This window comes from Vollenhovia emeryi, unplaced genomic scaffold (genome assembly GCF_000949405.1).
Source record: "Vollenhovia emeryi isolate VEMERY1.0 unplaced genomic scaffold, V.emery_V1.0 DF939124.1, whole genome shotgun sequence".
NCBI classification, from domain to species: Eukaryota; Metazoa; Arthropoda; class Insecta; order Hymenoptera; family Formicidae; genus Vollenhovia; species Vollenhovia emeryi.
The window spans coordinates 2,481,900-2,503,130 of NW_011967242.1; the positions used below are offsets into that span (position 1 = coordinate 2,481,900).

The 21,231-nt window shown below is 35.5% G+C and overlaps 1 protein-coding gene across 5 annotated transcripts in view; it reads left to right on the forward strand.

Annotated features, from left to right (window-relative positions):
• Window positions 1–21,231, forward strand: part of LOC105569438 (allatostatin-A receptor-like) — an 81,254-nt gene that overhangs the window by 39,898 nt on the left and 20,125 nt on the right. For all 5 annotated transcript variants that reach the window (XM_012025906.1, XM_012025907.1, XM_012025904.1 and 2 more), the window contains one exon: window positions 20,308–20,959. In XM_012025906.1, coding sequence (XP_011881296.1) covers window positions 20,308–20,959 — 652 coding nt within the window. The remainder of the gene's footprint in view (window positions 1–20,307; window positions 20,960–21,231) is intronic.

Sequence of the window (21,231 nt, forward strand, 5' to 3'; positions counted from 1 at the left end):
TCTAATAGTAAATAAAAATGTACTTGTAAACAGAATAATCAGAAATAATATGCACATACTGTATATAAAAATATATGAAATTTTATACGTATGTGCACTTACGAAAAAAAAGAAGAATGTTTGCAGATGAGTTTCAAAATTTTTCAGCGAGCAATTACACTGCTAAACGGCAGTGAGAGTTCAAACTAAAGATATCTGTGATGATGCTCTGAACTAAAAGAAGCCGACTGCATAAACTATCCCAACTCCGATTTAATTCGATAATGAGTCGCCGCGAAATTCGTGTGTGTCATGACTCTCGCGGTCCCGGCTTGATTGAAATGTTATCCACGTTTGAAAAGCTGCGAAACTCGTCTGGATATTTCTTCGGGAGTTCCGTTGGTTGGAATCTCCCGTGTAATACTTGTCGCAGGAAATAGAATATTGGAGAAATTCGTTCTTCGGGCAACAATTGAAAATAATCTATTTTCCACCGGTGAGGTTCGATTTCACGCTCATCCGCGATTCTGGACACGGTTACTGCGTCCATGTGGACAAGAACCCCCGTTTGCGGGCCCTCGCTGCTTTATACTCTTAAGACCTGATTGTAGTCTCGATTCAACGGAAAGGCTTTGAATAGGATATTCACGTGCGACAAGGCCTTGCCAAAAGATACTACGCCTGAAAATATGTGCAAAACTTGAAGCGAACTTTGCTTAATTCATACTGGTGGTGAGAAGATGAAAAGACAAATCGGATTGGAGAAAATTTAGAATTTCTGTTCTAGAAAATGCATTTGAAATGAAAAATATAAGTAACCGCTTCTTAAAATTTACCGAAGTTAGTTAAAGCAAACGCGAATAAATTGAAACGAGCTTTGAATTCAACAATAAAAACTTGGAGAAGTTAGACTCTTATCTGATCTAAATGTATAATCTTTAGCGTCACGAGAATTCGGCGACTCACTTGATATCGATTACAAAATTGATCCATCAAATAACCAATCGCATGTATGTCTTATTATTAACGAAGTAAATAATCGTCGCTTCTTTTCTCCTTTTTCTCTCTTTGCATCAAGTATTACGTTCCAATTCCTCATTATACACAAAAGTAAAAAGCTTATTTTCTTATTATTACGTCTGAGTACTATCCAAGAGCATCAAAACAGAATAATTCTGTTGGTTTAATGTCACTTATTTTCCTAGAGAAAAACTTTCTCTCATTTATTAACATCTATCATTAGAATGCAGTCTCAAGGCAGCTTTGTCTACACAATGAACCTCCTTAGCAATCTTTTCCTCAGTCTTGGTCTCTTAAAGAGTTTTCATCACTATTTTATCATAAATACGCTCTTTTTCCCTTATTTTCTATCATATAAGCTCGCTAAACTTGGAAGAAAATACCCCGCAATTATCTTTATTTTTCACGAAAATTGTTCAACGAGAAGTAAAATCAAATTAAATCAGATTGCACGAATTTCAATATATTTATAAATACAGTAAAACTTTTTATTTAATACTTACATATTAAATTGATTCTTTATTGTAAAATGCAAGAGACGCATATGACAATATGGATCAAAGCTCGAAGAGAGTCACGAAGGTAGAATAAAGTTTACCCGAGTTTACCTCACGAAGGTTGAAAATTTGATAAGAATTTAAGATCAACAGTGCATTATATCATCGAGAATATATACAAGAAATAGACAACAAACCTGGAGGGGAATAAGCGATAAGCAAACTTATACTTTAGAATATTCACCCCAGTAGCTCTTTTCCGCTGCAACCCCGCGATTTGAAAATTCATCAAGTTTCTCTAAAGGAAAAGACGCGGTGCTTTCGATTTTTACTTTTCTCTTATTACATCAATATCGTATCTGGCAGAGATTTCGCAATAAGGGAAGAGACGCACGTTTTACACTGAGAGAAAAGTGTTTGAAAATTTATTTGAGGCATATAATGTTTATTTCAGTGAAATAAACGTTATATGCCACAAATAAATTTTCAGAGACTATTTTCTCAGTGTACTTTCATCTGCTTCCGCAAAATGATATTTCAACACTGTTTTGGCTCACTAAGCTCGTCCAACCAAAGCTGAAAAGCACTCCTTTTTAGAGTATGCTGAGTGTATTATTTTTAATCTAACGCTACTTTTTGCTTTGCATACCGCATTTTAAAAACTTGTACATAATCGGATAGTCCTGCGAAAATTTCTCGAAATTCTTGCTTCTACGAACGTATCATATAATTACTCTTTTTTTAGAGTTAATTAATTTTCTCTTTCGGATATTTTTCATCAAGAATAACTGTATGAAAATTCCGCGATTTAATATTATTACCTTTGCAGAATACAGTTGCGGCTTATTCAAACTTGCCTTTCCTTATCTTTCTCATCAACAATATAGTTCTCTATATGTAAAACACGCTACTCTTCATGCGTGTTCGAAATATAATACGATTAGGTCGACAATTCACGGTAAGCAAGCAATTAGTTGACAATTCACGGTAAGCAAGCAACGCAGTAATGCACCTGAGCCACATAAACGCCTCTGGTTATCACGCGACCGAATAATCGGATCCACGTTGTGGATTCGGAGGACGCTACATTCTCGTGCTACCTCGTATATTCGTGCGAAACGGAGTAGAACAAGATCGCTCTTTCGTGAGACGTGATTTAACTCGCACGAACGTGTGTCTCGTCCTGGGCCAATCGCTATCGATACATTGACGATGTACGCAGTTGAGAACTAAATCGTGAGGTATAGATCATCGGTCATAATATTGCGAGACCAAAAAATTCTCTCCAATCTGCAGCCGAATAAAAAGAAATGCGGTGTGTCCGAGGAACATTCTACGAGCGATAAGACTGTTCACATGTCACTACCACGTTCTGCTGACCACGCGACTTCTAACACGGACACTGCACGACTTAAACTTGGGATATTTAACTTCAGTCTCTGATAATGTTTCATTTTCTTTTTCTTTTCTACAGAAAGTATGGTTTGGACATGTACAATATTTTAAAATAAACTCGGTCGGAAATTTAATTCTGCTCTTCGATTAAAAGCGTGAATTTTTTGCAAGGAACTTAAAAATGATTCAATAGAAGAATTGTCGAAGAAACTGAAAAATGATCCTATTATTTATATAGCAATATCTTAGAGTTCTTAACATAAATGTACACTGTCGTACATTATAGAAAGTTGAAGACAAAAGATAATTTTCTAAAAATGGCAATAATGGCAGTGATATTACTGCCATTTCTTTCCGAATTCGAACACGATGCTGATGGCTCAGTGTGCGATAAAATTATCGCAATACATCGCAATTATTTGAGAGGCCGAATTAACTTTCCGATTCTTTTTAAACATATACAAACGTGATGTGCAACTAGAAAATATCCCGCGGGGTGTAGAAAACTTGAAAAATTTTTCAAGATCAACGCTTTCAATAATGTTTCTATAGGAAGACGGATAATCTCTCGGCGGTGAAAGATATTCGCGTTTGTCAGGACGCACGTACACGCTGCGAGATTTATAGTGGTACGCATCTGTCGCATGCCGTGAATCCGCAAAATACATATTTCAGCAACAGCCTCTCCCTTCCTTTTTCCCAACAATCGAGTGCGATCTGCACAATTGTCACAAGAGTCGTCAGCACTTCCATCCGCAATCATAAATCTATCATGCTGACTATACACATGTGTACAGGATGATACATAAGAAAGGACCGTTTTGTTTCGGTATGTGTTACTATCCGTCACTATCTGAAAGAAGTTTATACGCTAGTTTCGCGTAATTGTAGAACTGTTCGAATCTGCCGGTTCTCTCTCGGTTCTCTGGGATGCGCAAGACAAGTTGCAAAGTTGGATCCTATTGTCTTGTGTCAGACACGAGCAACGCGCGATTTTCACATGCGAGTCGCAGAGTGCGCGTCGAATACTCGAACAATTTGAACTTAACTAATTTCCACATCTTGCCATTATAGAAAAGATGTTAATTTTGAAGCATTAAATATTAGAAAAAAACTATATCTTTTTATTTATTTTATACTCAAAACACTATAAATATTTTTGCATGATTTTTTTTCTTATAATAATCAATACTTTCATCTCTCGAAACATCGATAAGCACTGATCGTGCTATACAATTCGCTATGCATTCTTGAAGAAAAAGAAAAGAAAAGGTGATAAGAAACGAATAGGGTTCGTGAATCTCAACTTTCAACCGAATCCACCTTTGCTGGAGTCGCGTCGAATTTACGAAAATTTATTATAGATGGAGAACTGCGCAAGCGGCTCTCTAAGATGGATATTTATTCGATAACTGCTATTGGCATAGAAAAGCTTTCTTGGGAAAGCGATGATAGAAGTATATTGTGCATGCAAATCCTATGCAATATGCTATTATGAGGACACACGAGAAATTGAGTATTCTGGGCTTTTATATTAGATATTTTCAATTTTAACGCATCATGTCTTGAAATATATATCCATTAATCTGAGATTTTTAAACTTCCGACGGACACAAATAAATGGAACACATTGTTAAAAATCGAATACAAGCTATATGTATACAATAATCGATAAAATATATCTTCGGGTTTTTTTAATCAACAGCCATATAAGGAATAAAATGTCTAGGTATGATATCGATTCAGAAACGCCCAATCCGGAAGTAGAAAACTTTAATAACGCTCAGTGTACAGTTCCGTAGCGTCTATCGATCGTAAAATATGTATGTTGCATGATATACATTGCGTGATGATATACGTTGTGATATTTGTCACAAAAACACACATAGCGCGTCACGTAGCTTGCGTTAAATAAAGGATGTGGATTCTGCCATCATAAGGAAAATCAATTTCTTGAAAGAATGTGCCGCTATGTGGCATCATGTCGATGAAGAAGACTCTTGTGCCAGAGACAGAAATAGGTGATCTACTGAACAGGAGACACTTATTGGACAAGTACCACAGACGGTCATCGGACACACGCGCATACATCAGTTTTTTTTCCTCCGAACATGAGAAAAATTAACTGAGAAATTTCCGTGAAATATTGAAATTTCTGTCCGTTGATTTTTTTAGCAGCATTTATCATTGTAGAAAAATGCGACTTGCGTTACAGTATTACTCTATTTAGTTGGTAATCAATTACTCCAATTTAGTTCTCTCTCAAGAAATTGCTCTTTCTCTAGCATTCGTTAATTTAATTAATGAATTCTGCCTAACTCAGCTTATAAATTATTGTGACATTATTTTGTAGTTAACATTAAACTGTAGTTAAAATAATTACAAATTCGCTTACAAGATGCGTCATCATTTACGTACAAATTATTAACAGAAACTGTCTGATTTTGTTGATAACTAAATAGCAGAACTAATGTAGGCAAAAGAAATATTTAATTTGTTAAATTTACAAATTATTCTTTGAGGCGTAAAAGAACTTAAATATTGTTCCTTCGTTTTAATTGCAAATTATGTTCAAATTATAAAAGTAGATAAATTTCTTTATAATTTATTTTGATCTTTCTTCAATGGCGTTATATTGATTTTTAAATATTAAGGTGTCTGTACAAACCTAACTTACCTAAAACGGAAAGGCAACTACTAACTTGAGCAAACTAAGTAAACTACAGTAACTTCGGAATAAAAAATAGAGCTTTTTATAAACACGTATAAACTAAGACTTTGCAAACTCCAGTTTGTTTTAATTGAAAATATTGTCAATCTGAAATATTTTCTATCGATATATTTTACTGATACTGAGAAAAGTTTTCGTCGCCTACCTCGCTTTCACGGGAATCGAAACTACACGGAAAGTTTAACGTGCGAACATTATTTCTCTGCCGCGGTAGATATACAGTACATGTATACACATGACACATGATTATTTTATTACATAGCGTGCGAAGAAGCTATATTACGCATAATACGCAAATAAAAGCAGTTAAATAGCGAAGGGTGGAGACTTCCGCGAAAAAGTAACACCACTTTTTTATCTTTAAATTACGCTTTTTAACACTTATTTTACTTCTTATTTCTCGGTTTATTTTCTTGTATTTTTTTACGTTTACTGACGCTTCCATCACTAAAATATTAGAATAAGAGATTGTATGAATTATTAAAATAAGCTTTCGATTTATGTTAAACAAGAACAGTTGCTAGATTCATCAATTTCTCTTGTTTTTATGCTTTTCATGTTATGACAATTGCAACGGGAAGGTCTTGTAATCCCATAAGGAATCGATAAAGTTATCTATCTATCGCTTTACAGTAAAGAGCAATTATTATTCCTGCTGTCTTGAAAATTTGTATTCCGTTATCTGGCGATCCTCACGACCTGATTATCTCCGATTTTCCAGGCGAAACAGATTGGATCTCGCTCAGAATGTCGGGAGGAGGGGGGGATGTTATAGGATTAAATAATTGCAGCATGCGCAGATGCGCAGTGAAAGAGGTCGAATAGCAACGGGATTTAAATTATCCTCTGTTTCTATAAATGTTTTCAACCGATTTTACGATAGCGCTATGTAAATTCATATTTTGCTCCGGCAAAATTTCGCTCGAAGACCCTCCGGCGGTAGGTGTAAAACATGAAACAGTTTCCGATTAGTGTCACGTACACAACTATCCGGCAAAGTTACTACATCATCAAAAAGTTTGTATAATCGGCAAGTCCTGAGATAAATTCAAAATTAGAATTATTAGAAAAGTATCTATGAAACGATGGTGTGTCTCCTCCATTACAAAAAGAAATTTAATCCTCGGTGGATACTTAACAGACATAATCGTAGTAAAGATGCGCACAAATAACTGCGATGTGAAAAGAACGGCTTAGTAAAATTCAGAATTTCTCGCAAATAATTTGATTTCTTTGCCTAGAAATGCCATTTATTTTGTTCTTCAAACGTTTAATATAATGTAGTGGAAAAACATATTGTGTAGTTATCGTAAATTGTTGTCCTTAGTCCTAAAATATCGCTTTTTCCGAATTTAATATCGCCTGTTTCATATTTCATCTTTAACACTCGCGACTTCTCCATTTCGCAAATTGCATTCGTGACGTGGTTTCCTCTTTGTCGTTACGAATTTTTATTTTTGTTTATCTTTCCCGTCAATTTGCCCGATACGAGACTTTTCTACATATTGGTTTATTGATCCGTGAATAAATTTGCAACTCAACGGTAGTCGCAATGCAAATAGATAGTAATTTTTATAAGGCATCGAAAAAATATTTGTATTTATTTATATTCTAACATGTACAATTTATAAAAGAGTAACAAAAGGCTAAAAGGGCATAATATAATGAAAAATAATAACCGCCAAAGTATTATAAATGTATACACGAAATGAAGAGACTTATTGCTAAATGAACGATTATAAAAAATATTTAATTTTCACGATATTAAATTTTAGTGACAAGTGCTTCTATAAGTAGAAACTTCATTCTATATCAGCAAAAATTAAATTCTTTGTAGAAAATTTTATTACACATGCATTACCTTATCTAAAGGTGATCGACAATGAATATGAGATTTCTAGCAGTATCTTAGTTTCGGCAAGCATCTTAGCTTTGCACCCGTCACTTCCTATGTAGCGGTTCATCCTCGTGTTCGGTCTTCTTCTTATTTCCCCCTGATCTGTCGTGGCTCGAAGCTTCGTCGATGCTCCTTAGTTTCTTCGTCAAGGGTTTGGAGATGTAGTTGACGAAAAAGATTTTCAAAAAGACGCCAAATACGCGTGTCACTCGAAAAGAACTTTACAGTGAAATGGTCGAGAGACTACTATGCTCCAGCAGAGAACAAGCGGTGGTAGTTGATTCTTATATCTTTGGCTGGGTGGTTAGATTCGTGGAAATTGCGTTGTTGCGTTAAACTACTTTGTTAGGTTGAAATATCAAGGATGGATCCTTTGGTATGTGGTATGGTAGTCCTCTGTTTATAGAAGATTAGCAAGTTGGTTGAGATAAGGTGGACGCTGGTACCGCTCTGACGAAGTCTCTTCTATCGGTCTTACAACGCTCTTTTATAAAATGTAATTGTCTTCTTCCTGATTTTGTAGTGCGTATAATTTTGGCTTGCGCTCCATATTAAACTCAATTTTGTTACAATGATTTAACTAAATTATTTAACTAATTACAATTAATAAAACAGAGTTAGTAGATTATTTCACAATCAGTACCACCTTAAAGCGATCGCTAGTACGAAGGGTATATACGATTTTCGCATTTTCGTATATGTTTTTATAGATTTAATAATATAAGCCAGTCAGACGCAAGAGCTCACTGTGCGTTTAATAAGCTGTGATGTTATCTAAACGTTATAGCAATTACCGTGGGCGTTTTACTCTCTCTGGGCCCATAATCTACAATATTAACCTGTTTGAGGATGGTCAACAACGAATGTAAGACACATTTTTACACGCCATGAATATTTATTGAATAGAAACGCGCATGGTAGCGCATACAAAGAAGTCCTTGGAACGGAACTGATACAAGTTATTAGCGAACGTGGCGTGTGCAAGAAGGCGGCGCCTTCAAAGAGGGAGTTTGCGGAGTCAGATGTAAATCCTTGACAAATATTGAAAGATTAAAAAATGTCTGTAGTGCAATAAGTTCGATTTTAAGAAAACTTGAACGTTGCAGTAAATAAATAGATAAATGAGTACTAAAATATGATGAGATACTAATCTTCCTTTCTTCTATAAATTTTACAATATAAAATGAAGATAAAGGAAGAGAGACAAAAAGAATGGGAGCAATAAAAAGAAGCGATAAGTGAAACCAGAGAGTTGGTAAAATACGGACGTGCAATTTTGCGAATAACTATGGAAAATGCGGTCGGTGCATCCCGAAACTTTGCTTTCACCACATAGATATTTACCTGTTCATATGCACGTGCAAATGCATTCACCAATCGCAAACTTTGTGAACAGCCGGTGGAATTATTTATAATATTAACTATTTGCAAGTGAAGAATTTATGGGACTTTCTAAACTAGTCCCATATTCTCCGTCCTTTTATCTCTTTCTTTATTTTTTCTCTTTTACCTTCTTTCTTATTCTTCGCAGAGAAAGTAAACGAGGTGAGAAAATGATCGATCGAAGGGACACAATGGCCGTGCGATATGAAAAATAAAAAATTAAACGAAGCGAGAGAAGAATAGAAATTTTATTAATAAGAAGCTCAGAAGTAAAACGAGAAATTGTGAGTAAAACGAGAAATATATAGCGATAAATCTTCTGCTTTGTTATTTTTGTACGAGATATTAAATCACGGATTGTCATTTCTTTCTCTTCATGGCGCAGAGGTCGACTTTTATCTCTCGGATTACACTAATACCGTTTAACGGCAAAGATTATGAATAATACAATGCCAGTGCCAATTCGGTCTTCGAAAAAAGGAGCACGTAGCCTTAATAAATTATCTTCGATCCATCTTTAAATAAAGGACGGTAACCCGAAAACCTCGTATAGATATTTTAAAAACAAAAATTGATGCACATGTTTCTATTGTAGTATGCATGTGATTTTTAATAGCTCATACAATATTTACTTTTCCCCTATTTATTGGTTGCTGCTTTTTGATACGCGAAGTAAATATCCTGGGGGAATATTAAATCTCGATTTAATATATTCTAACGCAGTAACCCCTACTGATAATAAATTTAGCTTAACGACGATTAAATGGAATCATAGAGCAAGTTGAATTTTAGATTAAGAACTTTTAGATATAATAACTTACTTAACGTTAGTGTTTGTCGCAAATAAATTACTGTCACTCGAGATGGTTATTTCGCGTCTTTACTGTGTGGCTTCTCTCTCTTTGTCCGATGAGAAATGTTTAAAGTTCTCGAAACATTTATGGCGAATATAGATCTTCTAATTTTGAGAAAATTGCAATATTTATGTAGATGCACAGCGGTGAAAAACACGAAAGCAATTGACTAGCTGTCGAGGAAGATTTATTATGTACAAAATAGTATAAATTTACATAAATTATGACATTTAGTTTCACAAACTAACTGATGAATCGTTCGTTTATCTTATTATTTTACAAGTACTGCATAAACTATACGCATGTAATTAGGAATATATTTGTACTTATTAGTAATTAATAGGTTTGGCAAAATTCACAACTTTTTATTTTATAAATTACTGTTTGAAGAACCTATCACTAGAAGAGTCTATCGTTCATCATTGCTCAACTTTTATTTATTGCTTTCAAATAATGTAAGAATATAGACGAAGGATACTTATAACGAAGGCAACTCATTAAATTTAATTGTATTCGCGTTTATGACAATAGGTTTGATATCAGTGAAACTACCGTTAAATGAAGTGCTCGATCATTATGAGACAACGAGGAAACAAATCGCGTATTTGAGGAATAATAATTATTATTTCCGACTTTGATTTCCGTCCATTTTTCTACTCATTTTTTACTTAAAAGAACTTACATCATGTACATTTTCGTACAGTATCTTCTGTAAATTTATTTTATTTCTAAAGATTGATCTGGTAAAATCGTACGAACGGTCCTCAGATAGACAACAAATGAACGGAATAGCACTTAGATGAGAAAAATTCTAGGTAATAAAACGAAGTCAATGCTACTTAATAATTAAAATCCGAAATCAATTTTGCTTTTTCAATTTTTAAGAATAATTTAACGGATTCGTTCGTAACAGCCAAGTGTCTGAGAAAGTATGCGTATTTGCCGGTTACACATTATCTCTTTTTGTTATTGGCATTCAATTGAAACTAGCCGAGTTAACGAGATGCGATCATTGTCAGCAGATAGGTGCTGAAGCATGCGGGAACTGCCAGGAATGTCCTATTTAGCACAGAGGGCTCGTTCGTATTCTCCAGTGTCTGTCTGGGATTGCGTTAACGATATCCTACGGAATAGGGCACCGACCCGTAATTCCCGACAGAGAATATCTAGCGAACGGTATTTCTAGTGTCGTATTTCTCGCCCGGACACTGACAGACATTGTGTTGAAATATAAAGGAAGGAGACTAAAAAATCTTAAGTTAGGAAAAACACAAAAATATAGCAATTTAACTTTACGTTTTCGCAATGTTTCGTTACATGAATTTTAATTAAATACCGTATAATATACTATCGTTCCAGTCCGAGATAAATAAATAGTGCGAAATATGTTTCTAAGAAATAATCATATCTTGATGCGTTTACGAATAGATAACCGGGCAAGCTAGTTATCATAATAATCGTAAGGTTCGTATTACAAGTACGTAGTACTCGTCGGAACTGCGATCCGAAAAGAAATCTTGTTTGCATCTGATATCAAAAATTTCAATTATTCAACTTAAAAAATTAGTTTATTATTAAAGCATGCATTATCGTCGAACAATAATAACACTGTGCCATAACAGAAATAAAAATTACTCTTTCTGTATAACGATCTTAAATTAGGAATCTGTTCGCAACAATTTATATGTTAATCTCATCTAATATCGTGGCATTATATCAACAGGTATGAGCTATTTACGGTATTTCGATATCACGGTATTCCACCCAACATTGTTGAACTGCCAGACTGTAAAGCGTTTTTCGCGCGAAAGTAGAATTACTTTACGGTCCCCAGATAAATCATTGCTACGTACTTCACGTGAAACCACCAAGATAGTCGGGAAATTGAAGTTTCCACGCCGGAAGTTCTCGATGGACGAACCGTGCAGGTGCTACTTACTTGGTTGCATCGTCGTATTTTTTAAGTCTTACGTTATCGCGCGTTTACGTAAAGGCAACGTGTTACACGGTCCTAAAACTGTATGTTTCAGAAATCATTTTTGACGAAGGAACCAAATGCGTTTCTGCCGCGTAATGTAATCTTTGTAACAAACGTTCCTTATCTCTCGTGATATAATACTAATAATTTTTTTTCTTCATAGAATTTCTACGTTCTCTCCGATGAATTAAAAGATTTTATTTTGAGATTAATAACTGACAGTGTGATGCAAACGTTTGAATATTCTCAAATTGGACATTGTGGTCTCGTACTCTGACTTTACTCGGCAAATATATTATTTCCGACGAAAATACCAAGCAAATCCTCCTTGTTTCCTCCTCCGCCCCCGCCCCCCCTCTCTCTTTCTCAGATGAGATTTATTTATTTAGGCATTTGTAGCCTCCTCTGTAAAATTATTCATGCAACTGTAATAGCTTTGGACAAAATTTTCATTAGGCAATAGTGTTTTACGTATATGTATTCAGTGGGATGATAGAACTAATATCCATTCTCTAAACAAGAAGTTATTGACATAGAGAACTCCGGGAGTTATTAACACGGAGAATTCGTATTTATACATTGAATAAATAAATTCGTAGAATCGCTCAATTTTAGTTATAATATAACAAAGTTACATTGAAATTCTATTCATTTAATGCGTAAGACGTAACAATGTTTAATGTCATATGGATGTTTTTTTTTTGGGGGGGGGGGGGTAATTGAGTGCCTTAGAATAGATAGCAAATCATCGTTCATCTAAAAATTCCTTAACTAATCGGTTCTCTTTTAACAAAAATTTCAAGGGATTGATTTTAAATTACGAGCGATTGAACAATTGAAGATATTTAGAAAAATAATTTTATAAATGCACAGAGAATAAAAATTCGTTTCTTATTGAATATAAAATTGACGTAAAAAAATATCCAATTTTACTTACAAAAATGTTTAATGTTAAAATTTGAGGCTTGTAACCTTTCTCGATATATTTTCTGGGAAAGGACGACTCTAAGTCAAGAGATGGATGTACGAGAAATTGAATGTCATACAATATAAATTGTACCGCTTGCGTTTATTTCACCTACATTGCGATATCGCAAATATCAAGTGCAATGCAAAACTCGTGTGTCTAGCAATAAAAGTACCTTCAGTATAAAACAATTAAGATCATACAATTGTAACAACACAAAGCTTTTATCGAAACATTAGTTCAATTATGTCTTATTCAATCCTTTTATGCAATTGAATACGTAAACTTGTGTGGATGCTTTCTGCATAATTCATTAGAACACGTCGTGAATTATTCTTAGTACAGAAGTATCATCTTTCTAATGGTATTATCCCGTAGTTAAATGGCGACAGTATACTCGTATTTCGTGTTCGTCCCGTACCGAGATCTTATGCAATAAGCAGGATAGAAAGAACAGGATTAAGTTAACGCTTGTCACTATCTTACACTATCTTACATTCTCTAAGTTAAGAAGGATTAATGTTGCGAGTAATCTCACTTATCAAGTAGTAAAAGTTTATATTTCTCCACGGAGCTCCTATAGAGAACAAAATAGAAAACAATTGCAGTAAATAGAACCTTATTTTGCGATTAAGAATAAATAACACAAGTAAACGAAGGCGGCTGTCATTTTTCATAAATTTAATCTCTTTTCTATTGTCTCGAATTATAAGAATTTTTCACTAAAGAAGCTTCGCCTCTTACAGCTGCGCCACAATTTCACGACGGGTAACCGCAAACTCGGTACATTCGCTTTAACAGCTGCGTGTGCTCGCACAGATACGTGAATAAATAAATTTCTCGCGACGCTTCTACGAGAACGTGAAGAAGGCGACCGTGTTATCAAACGGAAGGATGCTCAAAGCTTTTTCGCGAACTTAAATTGCATACGTACAAGCCGACGTGACGAAAAGAACCGTTGGAAAGTAAAGGTCCCGGCGTGAAATACGATAAGGAAATGCTTCTTGCGAAATTCTCCAAGTCGGAAGTACCGTCTGTGTGGTAATAATAATGTCACCTCTTACCGCGCATCTCTCCGCAAATCTGTTGTTTGGAAAACGAAACATGTGAGATTAAATGTAATATATTCTAATCAATGAGTCTCTTTTTCTCGTGCGTCCCTTCACTATGACGCATACATGCGCGTCTCAAAAAAAGATTAAATCTTTTTTGCAACTTTGATATTAAAATCGTCATGTAAATTTAAGAACCTTTTTTTGTTACGCACACAGTGATGGCACAAACGCGTTATTTTCGCCATACTGTGAAGGAGTTAAAGATTTAAAAAATTAGCAATTTGGCAACAATATATTATAATTATACATTATATTTTTATTAATAACGTCACGTGTTTCGTTTTTGAGACAGTAGATTCCATTTTTCAACGTTCAAAAATTTTCACGAGAAATTTCTTATTGTATGTTGTATCGAAATTTAAACAACTTTGTTCGACAAGTAAATGTCAATATGCACACATGTCATTAATATACTTTAATTTTAGATACGATCGGTTTCATTAAAGCCTTTCTCTGTCAACGAATAAATTGAAGCAAACTTTGTTCGACGAGTAAGTGGATATTGTAGCTTGTAGAGTTAACGACTTTGTTACGAACAGGATGACTTCGCTTGCGACAGAATCCACTTAAAAGATCAATTTACGCACGCACGACATAGGGCAGCCTCGCAATAAAGTCCAACTAAACACGAATTTGAATCGATGTCGAATATTGTTTGAATTTATACGCAAATACGAAGGCCAAACACGTGTACATCTAACATGTACCGCTCACGGCGCGCCGAAGGCGGTTGATTGAAAAACTCGTTAAAAAGTGAACAGAGCAATTGCAATGCATGCGCAATTCGTACATACCCACGAGGAATTTATTCGTACATACCCCAGAGCAGAGACTAGCCTATAACATATCGAGTATCATTTCAAACAGAATATCATAGGCTGCAGGCAACAAATAAATGGCAATTAAATAATACGCTGTCGGAAATAATCAACTATTTAATAACTTATGGATTTCAAACTGGAATAGAATTGAGTCTAACAGGACTTGGCGGAATTATCCATTTTATACTCTAAACCGCATACGTGTAGAGTGCAACGATGCAGTTAATTATTCATAAAAGTTAGATCGTTAATCTTTCAAACTTTTCCCTAGCGGGAGACGCAGCTTCCGTGCTCCGTTGTGTCATATTAAAATTAGAACGTCAAAACCGACTCGATAATGTAGCGATTATTATCCTCTTTCGGCATGCGTCAGACGTTAAAAGTGATACAGCATGTATAATCGAACGTGGACAAAGTTTGTTTCAAATTTTTTGCGACAAAAAGAGAATATATTATACAACAAGAGCTCGAGTCTGAAGTGTTGTATAATATAACGCATCTCCCCTGGCCGTAAAGTTGCAATAAATATTCATTGACGATCCAGTAGCCATTAATTGGTACGACACCCCGTATAATCGAAGAAAAAGTACGAGTATCCTTGCCACTGTGAAGTTGACAATATTTTTTCAAAAATAGAAAATTTTATTAACAGTTTGATTTAATCCATTAAGCAAAAATAAAATTGAGGATTTTGGTATATATCTCAATAATTTTTCCGAACTTTACACGTAATCGAGGAGAAAAAATGAATATTTCGAAGGCACTTCGTTTTTAATCCGCAAAAGTACCGGGATGGAGAAGTTTGAAAACATCGACAAGAGTAAATAAAACAAAATAACCACCGAAAGACAAAAACTCTTTGTCACGTAGCGTCAATAAGTCACGACGAAAGTTGCGGGGCCGAAAAACACGCAATATTAATTCGCTACATAGCGGTAGTCTTGCGTAATTGCAATAGGGAAAAACTACCTTAACGAGATGCAACGAATGCGCTCATATAAAAAATTAAGACCATTACATAAATGTTCTGATGAGACTCTTTCCATGGAAATTATGCATCATTCATAATCTCGTTAAGATATTTTTTTCCCTACTGCAATTTAATTTTGTATTATCCACTTTTAAATCACCCGGTACTCCTTAGGTAGATATATTTTCTATCTGGTAAGAAAAATTTTTTTATTTCATGACCATCAACGTTCCAGATTGTTAATGAATGACGTCTTAGCTCGCGCGACGATTTGAATTTCTCGCACGGATTTGCCCAAGCAATGCCTTTCAAATCCACATAATATCAGTCGTGAATTGTCTCTCCTTGTAACCTGAGCATACTTGCAAGTCGATTAATTTCCCCTGCGACGTTAACTTGGGTCCTTATTTCTGATAGTCAGCCAGTCGACTCTGTGTCCGACGTTGAGAATATTGGCGACAAGTACATATTACGGAAATACGTGCTGCTGCAAAATGACCTTTATTGAGTTTGTAATCTCGGTATTTCCTATATCATTTGTATCGAATCTGTACACGCGATTTTCGACCCAATGTGTCAATATCACGATTCCTCTCCCACTCTCATCGAAAAATCGATATTAATTTTATTCTTCTTTAATTTTATTATATAACGTCGATTTATTGTGGATCGTCGAAAAGTCATCTTACGAATCTTGTTGTCAAAGTATAGCTATAGAGTTTACTTTCCGACTACGTAAATAATTTTTCAATTAAAGGATCCTCTCTTGTCTTTTAGATGCAAATTTACAGGAATATAATCGTACTTTTATATTCGAAGGACGCTGCGTTAAGCCACGTATTTAAAGATTAATTTTTAAACGTGCCACTTCAGTCCCTTCGCAAACGAAGCGGACTTTTTGAAAAATAAAGTTCCTCTTCCTTTGCGTAATTAATTTCCGACCTGCGCTATTGATCTATAGATTTTCGAAGACGTGACGTCGCACTAATGTGACACCAAACACGCTAGACGAGACAAACACGAAGTCCGCGGAGCGTACCTTACTTTTCAAAGCGATTTGAAAAATGAAAATTTGAAAATTTTGACGACCTTCTTAGTTGGAAAGTTATACGTATTTTAATACTTTTTTGAAGAAAAATTAACGTTGATCTCATATTTAATAGAAATACTTTGTCGTTATGTTTTTGCGAAAAACATCTTGAATAAATTGAAGAATTTACGTTTAAAAGGAATCGAGGACACTCCAAATGAAGAAAATGCTCAATAAATTACGACTAAGAATTTTCGTAATTATTTCCTAATCCGGATCAGTGCGTCGTTGCCGATCGCAATAATAAGAGGAATCTGAAAAAGAAGAAAAGTGTTTTTCAATCGAGACCATTGAGTTTAGATCTTACGTCGGAATTAAATTGCAGTTCTTATATGATAAAAGCAAAATTGACAGAACGATGAAAGCCAGTACGTCGAAACCATCTTCAGGATCGTCGCAAAATTAAATTCGTTCATCAAAGTTGAAGGAAAAATGCACGCAAATAATTTTTCACCGTCAAACGCGGTTCACGAGCGTCATTCATAAAATCTTGAGTAAAATGTGATCATAAAGATGATCCGTCGTTTAAGACATGATCACGGTTTATCGACATGATGAACATTTTTAACTTTTTAACCTATAAATCTTTCGTGAATTGTGGGCTCTTTCCTTGCATATGTTGTATTAAATGTAAATTATATAATTAATAAGTGAATATAATAATGTTTTCAAACAATTAATTAGTTATAGCCGAAGGGGAAACCCCTGAGGGCATTATAATGTACAGATTTGCGGCATTACTGGGCATTACTAGGCATTACCAGGCATTACTAGGCATTTTGTGAGCATTAGTTTGGACATTAGGCCTTGCTGGGGCAATATAAAGATAAAATAAGATAAAATAAGATAAAGTAGTGCCCACTGGACATTAGCGGGCATTGGCAAACACGATTTTGGCCAGCGATTTCCCCCTTCGGTTATAGCCGAAAAAAAGTATTTCCGCTCTCAAGTATCTCTCGTCTGATGCTGAATATCGTATTCCCGTGGTATCAATATGTAAATCCGAGCGGTCGCGGTCAAACAACGATAAATCCGACACGTATTTGAAATTAAAATGTTTGAATGCAAGTGGCTCGTTATCGATAAGATTGATTGCAGGCGTAAGTCATGAATTCCGCGAATCGATTTACGATCCGGAGAAAACACGTTCAAATCCTATTATAATTTATCACTGCGGATTGCTCAGATAATGCCAACAACGTCTTAAATCCTCCGATTATTTGTCGCAGATACCTCACTGTTCTATGCCCTTTTATTGTACGCGAACGACATCTCATGGGAGAAAGGGAAAGTAAGAGGGATTAAAGCGATTGTGGAAGGAGGGAAGGAGGGCGAAGCGGAGAAATATGGAAGTTGAAACGCGAAGTCCATTTTGTCGCGTCCGGTATATAATTTTCAACTTCGAGAAACCGCCGAAACTTTTCACTCTAGTCGTCCGTTCCTCCGCCTTTTCATAATGAGCTGTGAGACTGCGGCCTCTTAGTTTCCCAAACTTGAACTGGCAAATTGCCATTCTCATTCCTCAACAATATTATGATTTAAGGGATGGAGTTTCAAAGGTCCGTCATTTGCGCGTAAAATATATTGACGTGCGAATTATTTCGCGGACAAAGACCTGGGGCAAGCAACGAAAATACGACAAACTTTTTAACTTAATAGATTGCGACAAGTTTTATTATCAATGTTTCACTTTCGCTCTTCCTTCTTTAAAGAATAATAGGGTGCGCGTGAGGCACATAAAACCAGCAACAACAGCCTTTCGTCTCAGCTCATGCCATCTCATTTTCTGCATTTTATGCAGCCTTCGTGACGCGCGCTCCTTTAACCGGAGCAACATTGCTTTTGCAACGGTCTCAAGTGCGGAAACGAGGAACAAAGGATGACATTCCGTAAAGAAATTTGCGGAGGGATGAGACGCGATGCCCGCTGCCAGCGTCCTGTCGCTGCGAGATTCAGACATGAAATACGAATATAAAAGAAATTGACCCCAATACCAAAATTATATTGTACATGAGCTAGAAAGTAAAATTAGAAAAAAGATCATACTGGATGTTCTATAAAAGACGAAATTTATGCATATAACTAACCAAATAAAAATATCCACAAGCTTTCGAGTCGTGATGAATTAAAAAAAAATGAGAATAAAAGATAAAATCTTGATCGTTTTAATAACAAATTGAAGTGTTTGACAAAGTTAATTTCAAATTAACGTTACGGAGATCTTAAATTGACATAAAATTACATTTAATATTAGATATAACTTTTTTTTCGTAACACACTTTATCTCCGATAATGACATTGTCCACATTCGATATGCATACCTCGTGCCGTGTATAAGAGCAGGTAAATCTTGTCAATAAATTATAACACATGTGGGTTGCATACGCCATTAAAGCACTTACGGGGTTACAGGATTGAAGCGTCTGCTAACAGTATTATTGCGTTATTATATCTTTTCGTGGTCGCTTAATAATCCATTAGCTAGAAGTTATTAAGATTTTCAAACCGAACGGTAATAGATTTTAATTGGAGATTGTTTTATTACACTTCAATTTCAATTTGGTCGCATAATTTATACATTAATATTGTAGTTTACACAGAATACGCTTAAAGGAGATTACGTTGAAGCAGGATGGTAACAGCGGCAAATAATTGAAGAGTGTTTCTATCGAGAACTTTCTTTTCGACTCATTTCAACGATTTATAACAACTTTTCTTATTTTCTCTTCTCGATAATCTTTTTCAATCGCTATTTTGTGTCTAGAAACCAATTATTAAGTTTAATCATTAAATTTATTGTTAAATTGTTTATGCAAATGTACGAAATTACTTTTGAAACACAAATAAAATAAATTCTTACATGTACATTGTATGTACAATTATAAGAAAAAAAGCAATATATCTTCATATAAAGCTTAATTGAAGAAAAATCTTATTATTTTATATTCCAATAGTATTTTTTCATCTTACTGACATTCGAACGTATGTATAAAGCTTTTCGCATATTCTTCAAAATAGTGCGATAATTTAGTTCCTGTTTCGCACGCATTCAATTTAGAAGTAATATCTATTTATTATTTAAAGCACTTAGAGAAAAATCCAATTCAGTACAGCAGCTGAAAAATCTTAATAATTTAACGAATTGCCAAATCATTTAAGAGATTGGCTTTTAATAACCAGTTTCGTAGATTAAGGTCGTTTCTGGTACATCGCCAACAAATTCTGCTGTTCGTGAATTATTGATAGCATTCTCTGTCTACAAAAGCACTTATTTCTTCGTAATCCCGCTATCATGATAAAATAATAAAGCAAGTCTATCGATTTGTACATTTTTATTCTTATACATAAAACAACGCTTCAGTTAACAAAATAATAAAGATTTTGATGAGTTTTACGAAATAATCGAGCATTCGTAAAATCTCTTTTCTGATCAAGAGTCATAAAGAAAAGGTATCGAAAAAAAAATCACTGAGCGAAAGCTTTACACTTATTAATTTTCGACATTTTTCATATTACATTGTTAACAATGCATATAGTATTTTTGTATTTCTTTCACCAGCGACGTATCTGTCCCCTACTAACGCGACACGTGAACATTTCTATGTTCCAGGCAACCTGATGGTGATTTTCGTGGTGACGTTCTCCCGCCGATTGCGCAGCATCACAAATTTCTTCCTGGCGAATCTGGCGGTGGCGGACTTTTGCGTCGGCATATTCTGCGTCTACCAGACACTCACCAACTACTTGATGAACAGCTGGCAGCTGGGCGACTTCCTCTGCAAGGTGTACATGTTCGTGCACGCGCTCTCGTACACCGCCAGCATACTAATCCTCGTGGTAGTGTGCACCGAACGTTATCTGGCCATCGTTCACCCTATCAAGTGCCGATCCATGCTGACCAGGAGACGCCTCAGAATGGTGATAGGTGTGGTATGGATTCTGGCGGCCGTGTACGCCTCGCCCAGATTTTTCTACGTTGAGACCATCAGCAATCGTCTCAACAACGGCGACGTCGACATCATCTGCATAGCGAATATCAAGAAGCACAACAAAAACGTTCTGGACGTCGTGAATCTCGTCTTCCTCTACCTCATACCGCTCTTCCTCATGTGCTGTCTCTACACCAGGATCGCCATAGGTCTCTGGAGGAGCAGCGCGACCCTCGGAGGACCCGGTCTGGTCGCCAAGAGCAAAAATGGTAGAGTACATCATGTGCACACGTCCAGCAGAAACGTACTGAAGGCGCGACGCGGTGTTATCAGGTATGCCTACTTCCAGGATGCGTTGCATGACAGCACCTTCGATTTCCGTCTCGCTGAGCATATCAAATCCATTAGAGCGAGTGCCTCGAATACTATGCATATTTTAATTAATTTTGCGAATGCCGCAAAACCCTTGAAACATATAGAAAGAAAGTATAGAAATGAACGTAACACCCGCGTTATTTCATTCGTTCGTTATTTAATACAAACTAATTCAACTACGTAACCGCTCGCCGAGAATAAATTGCCAAATAAAAGAAGTCAATTTTTAA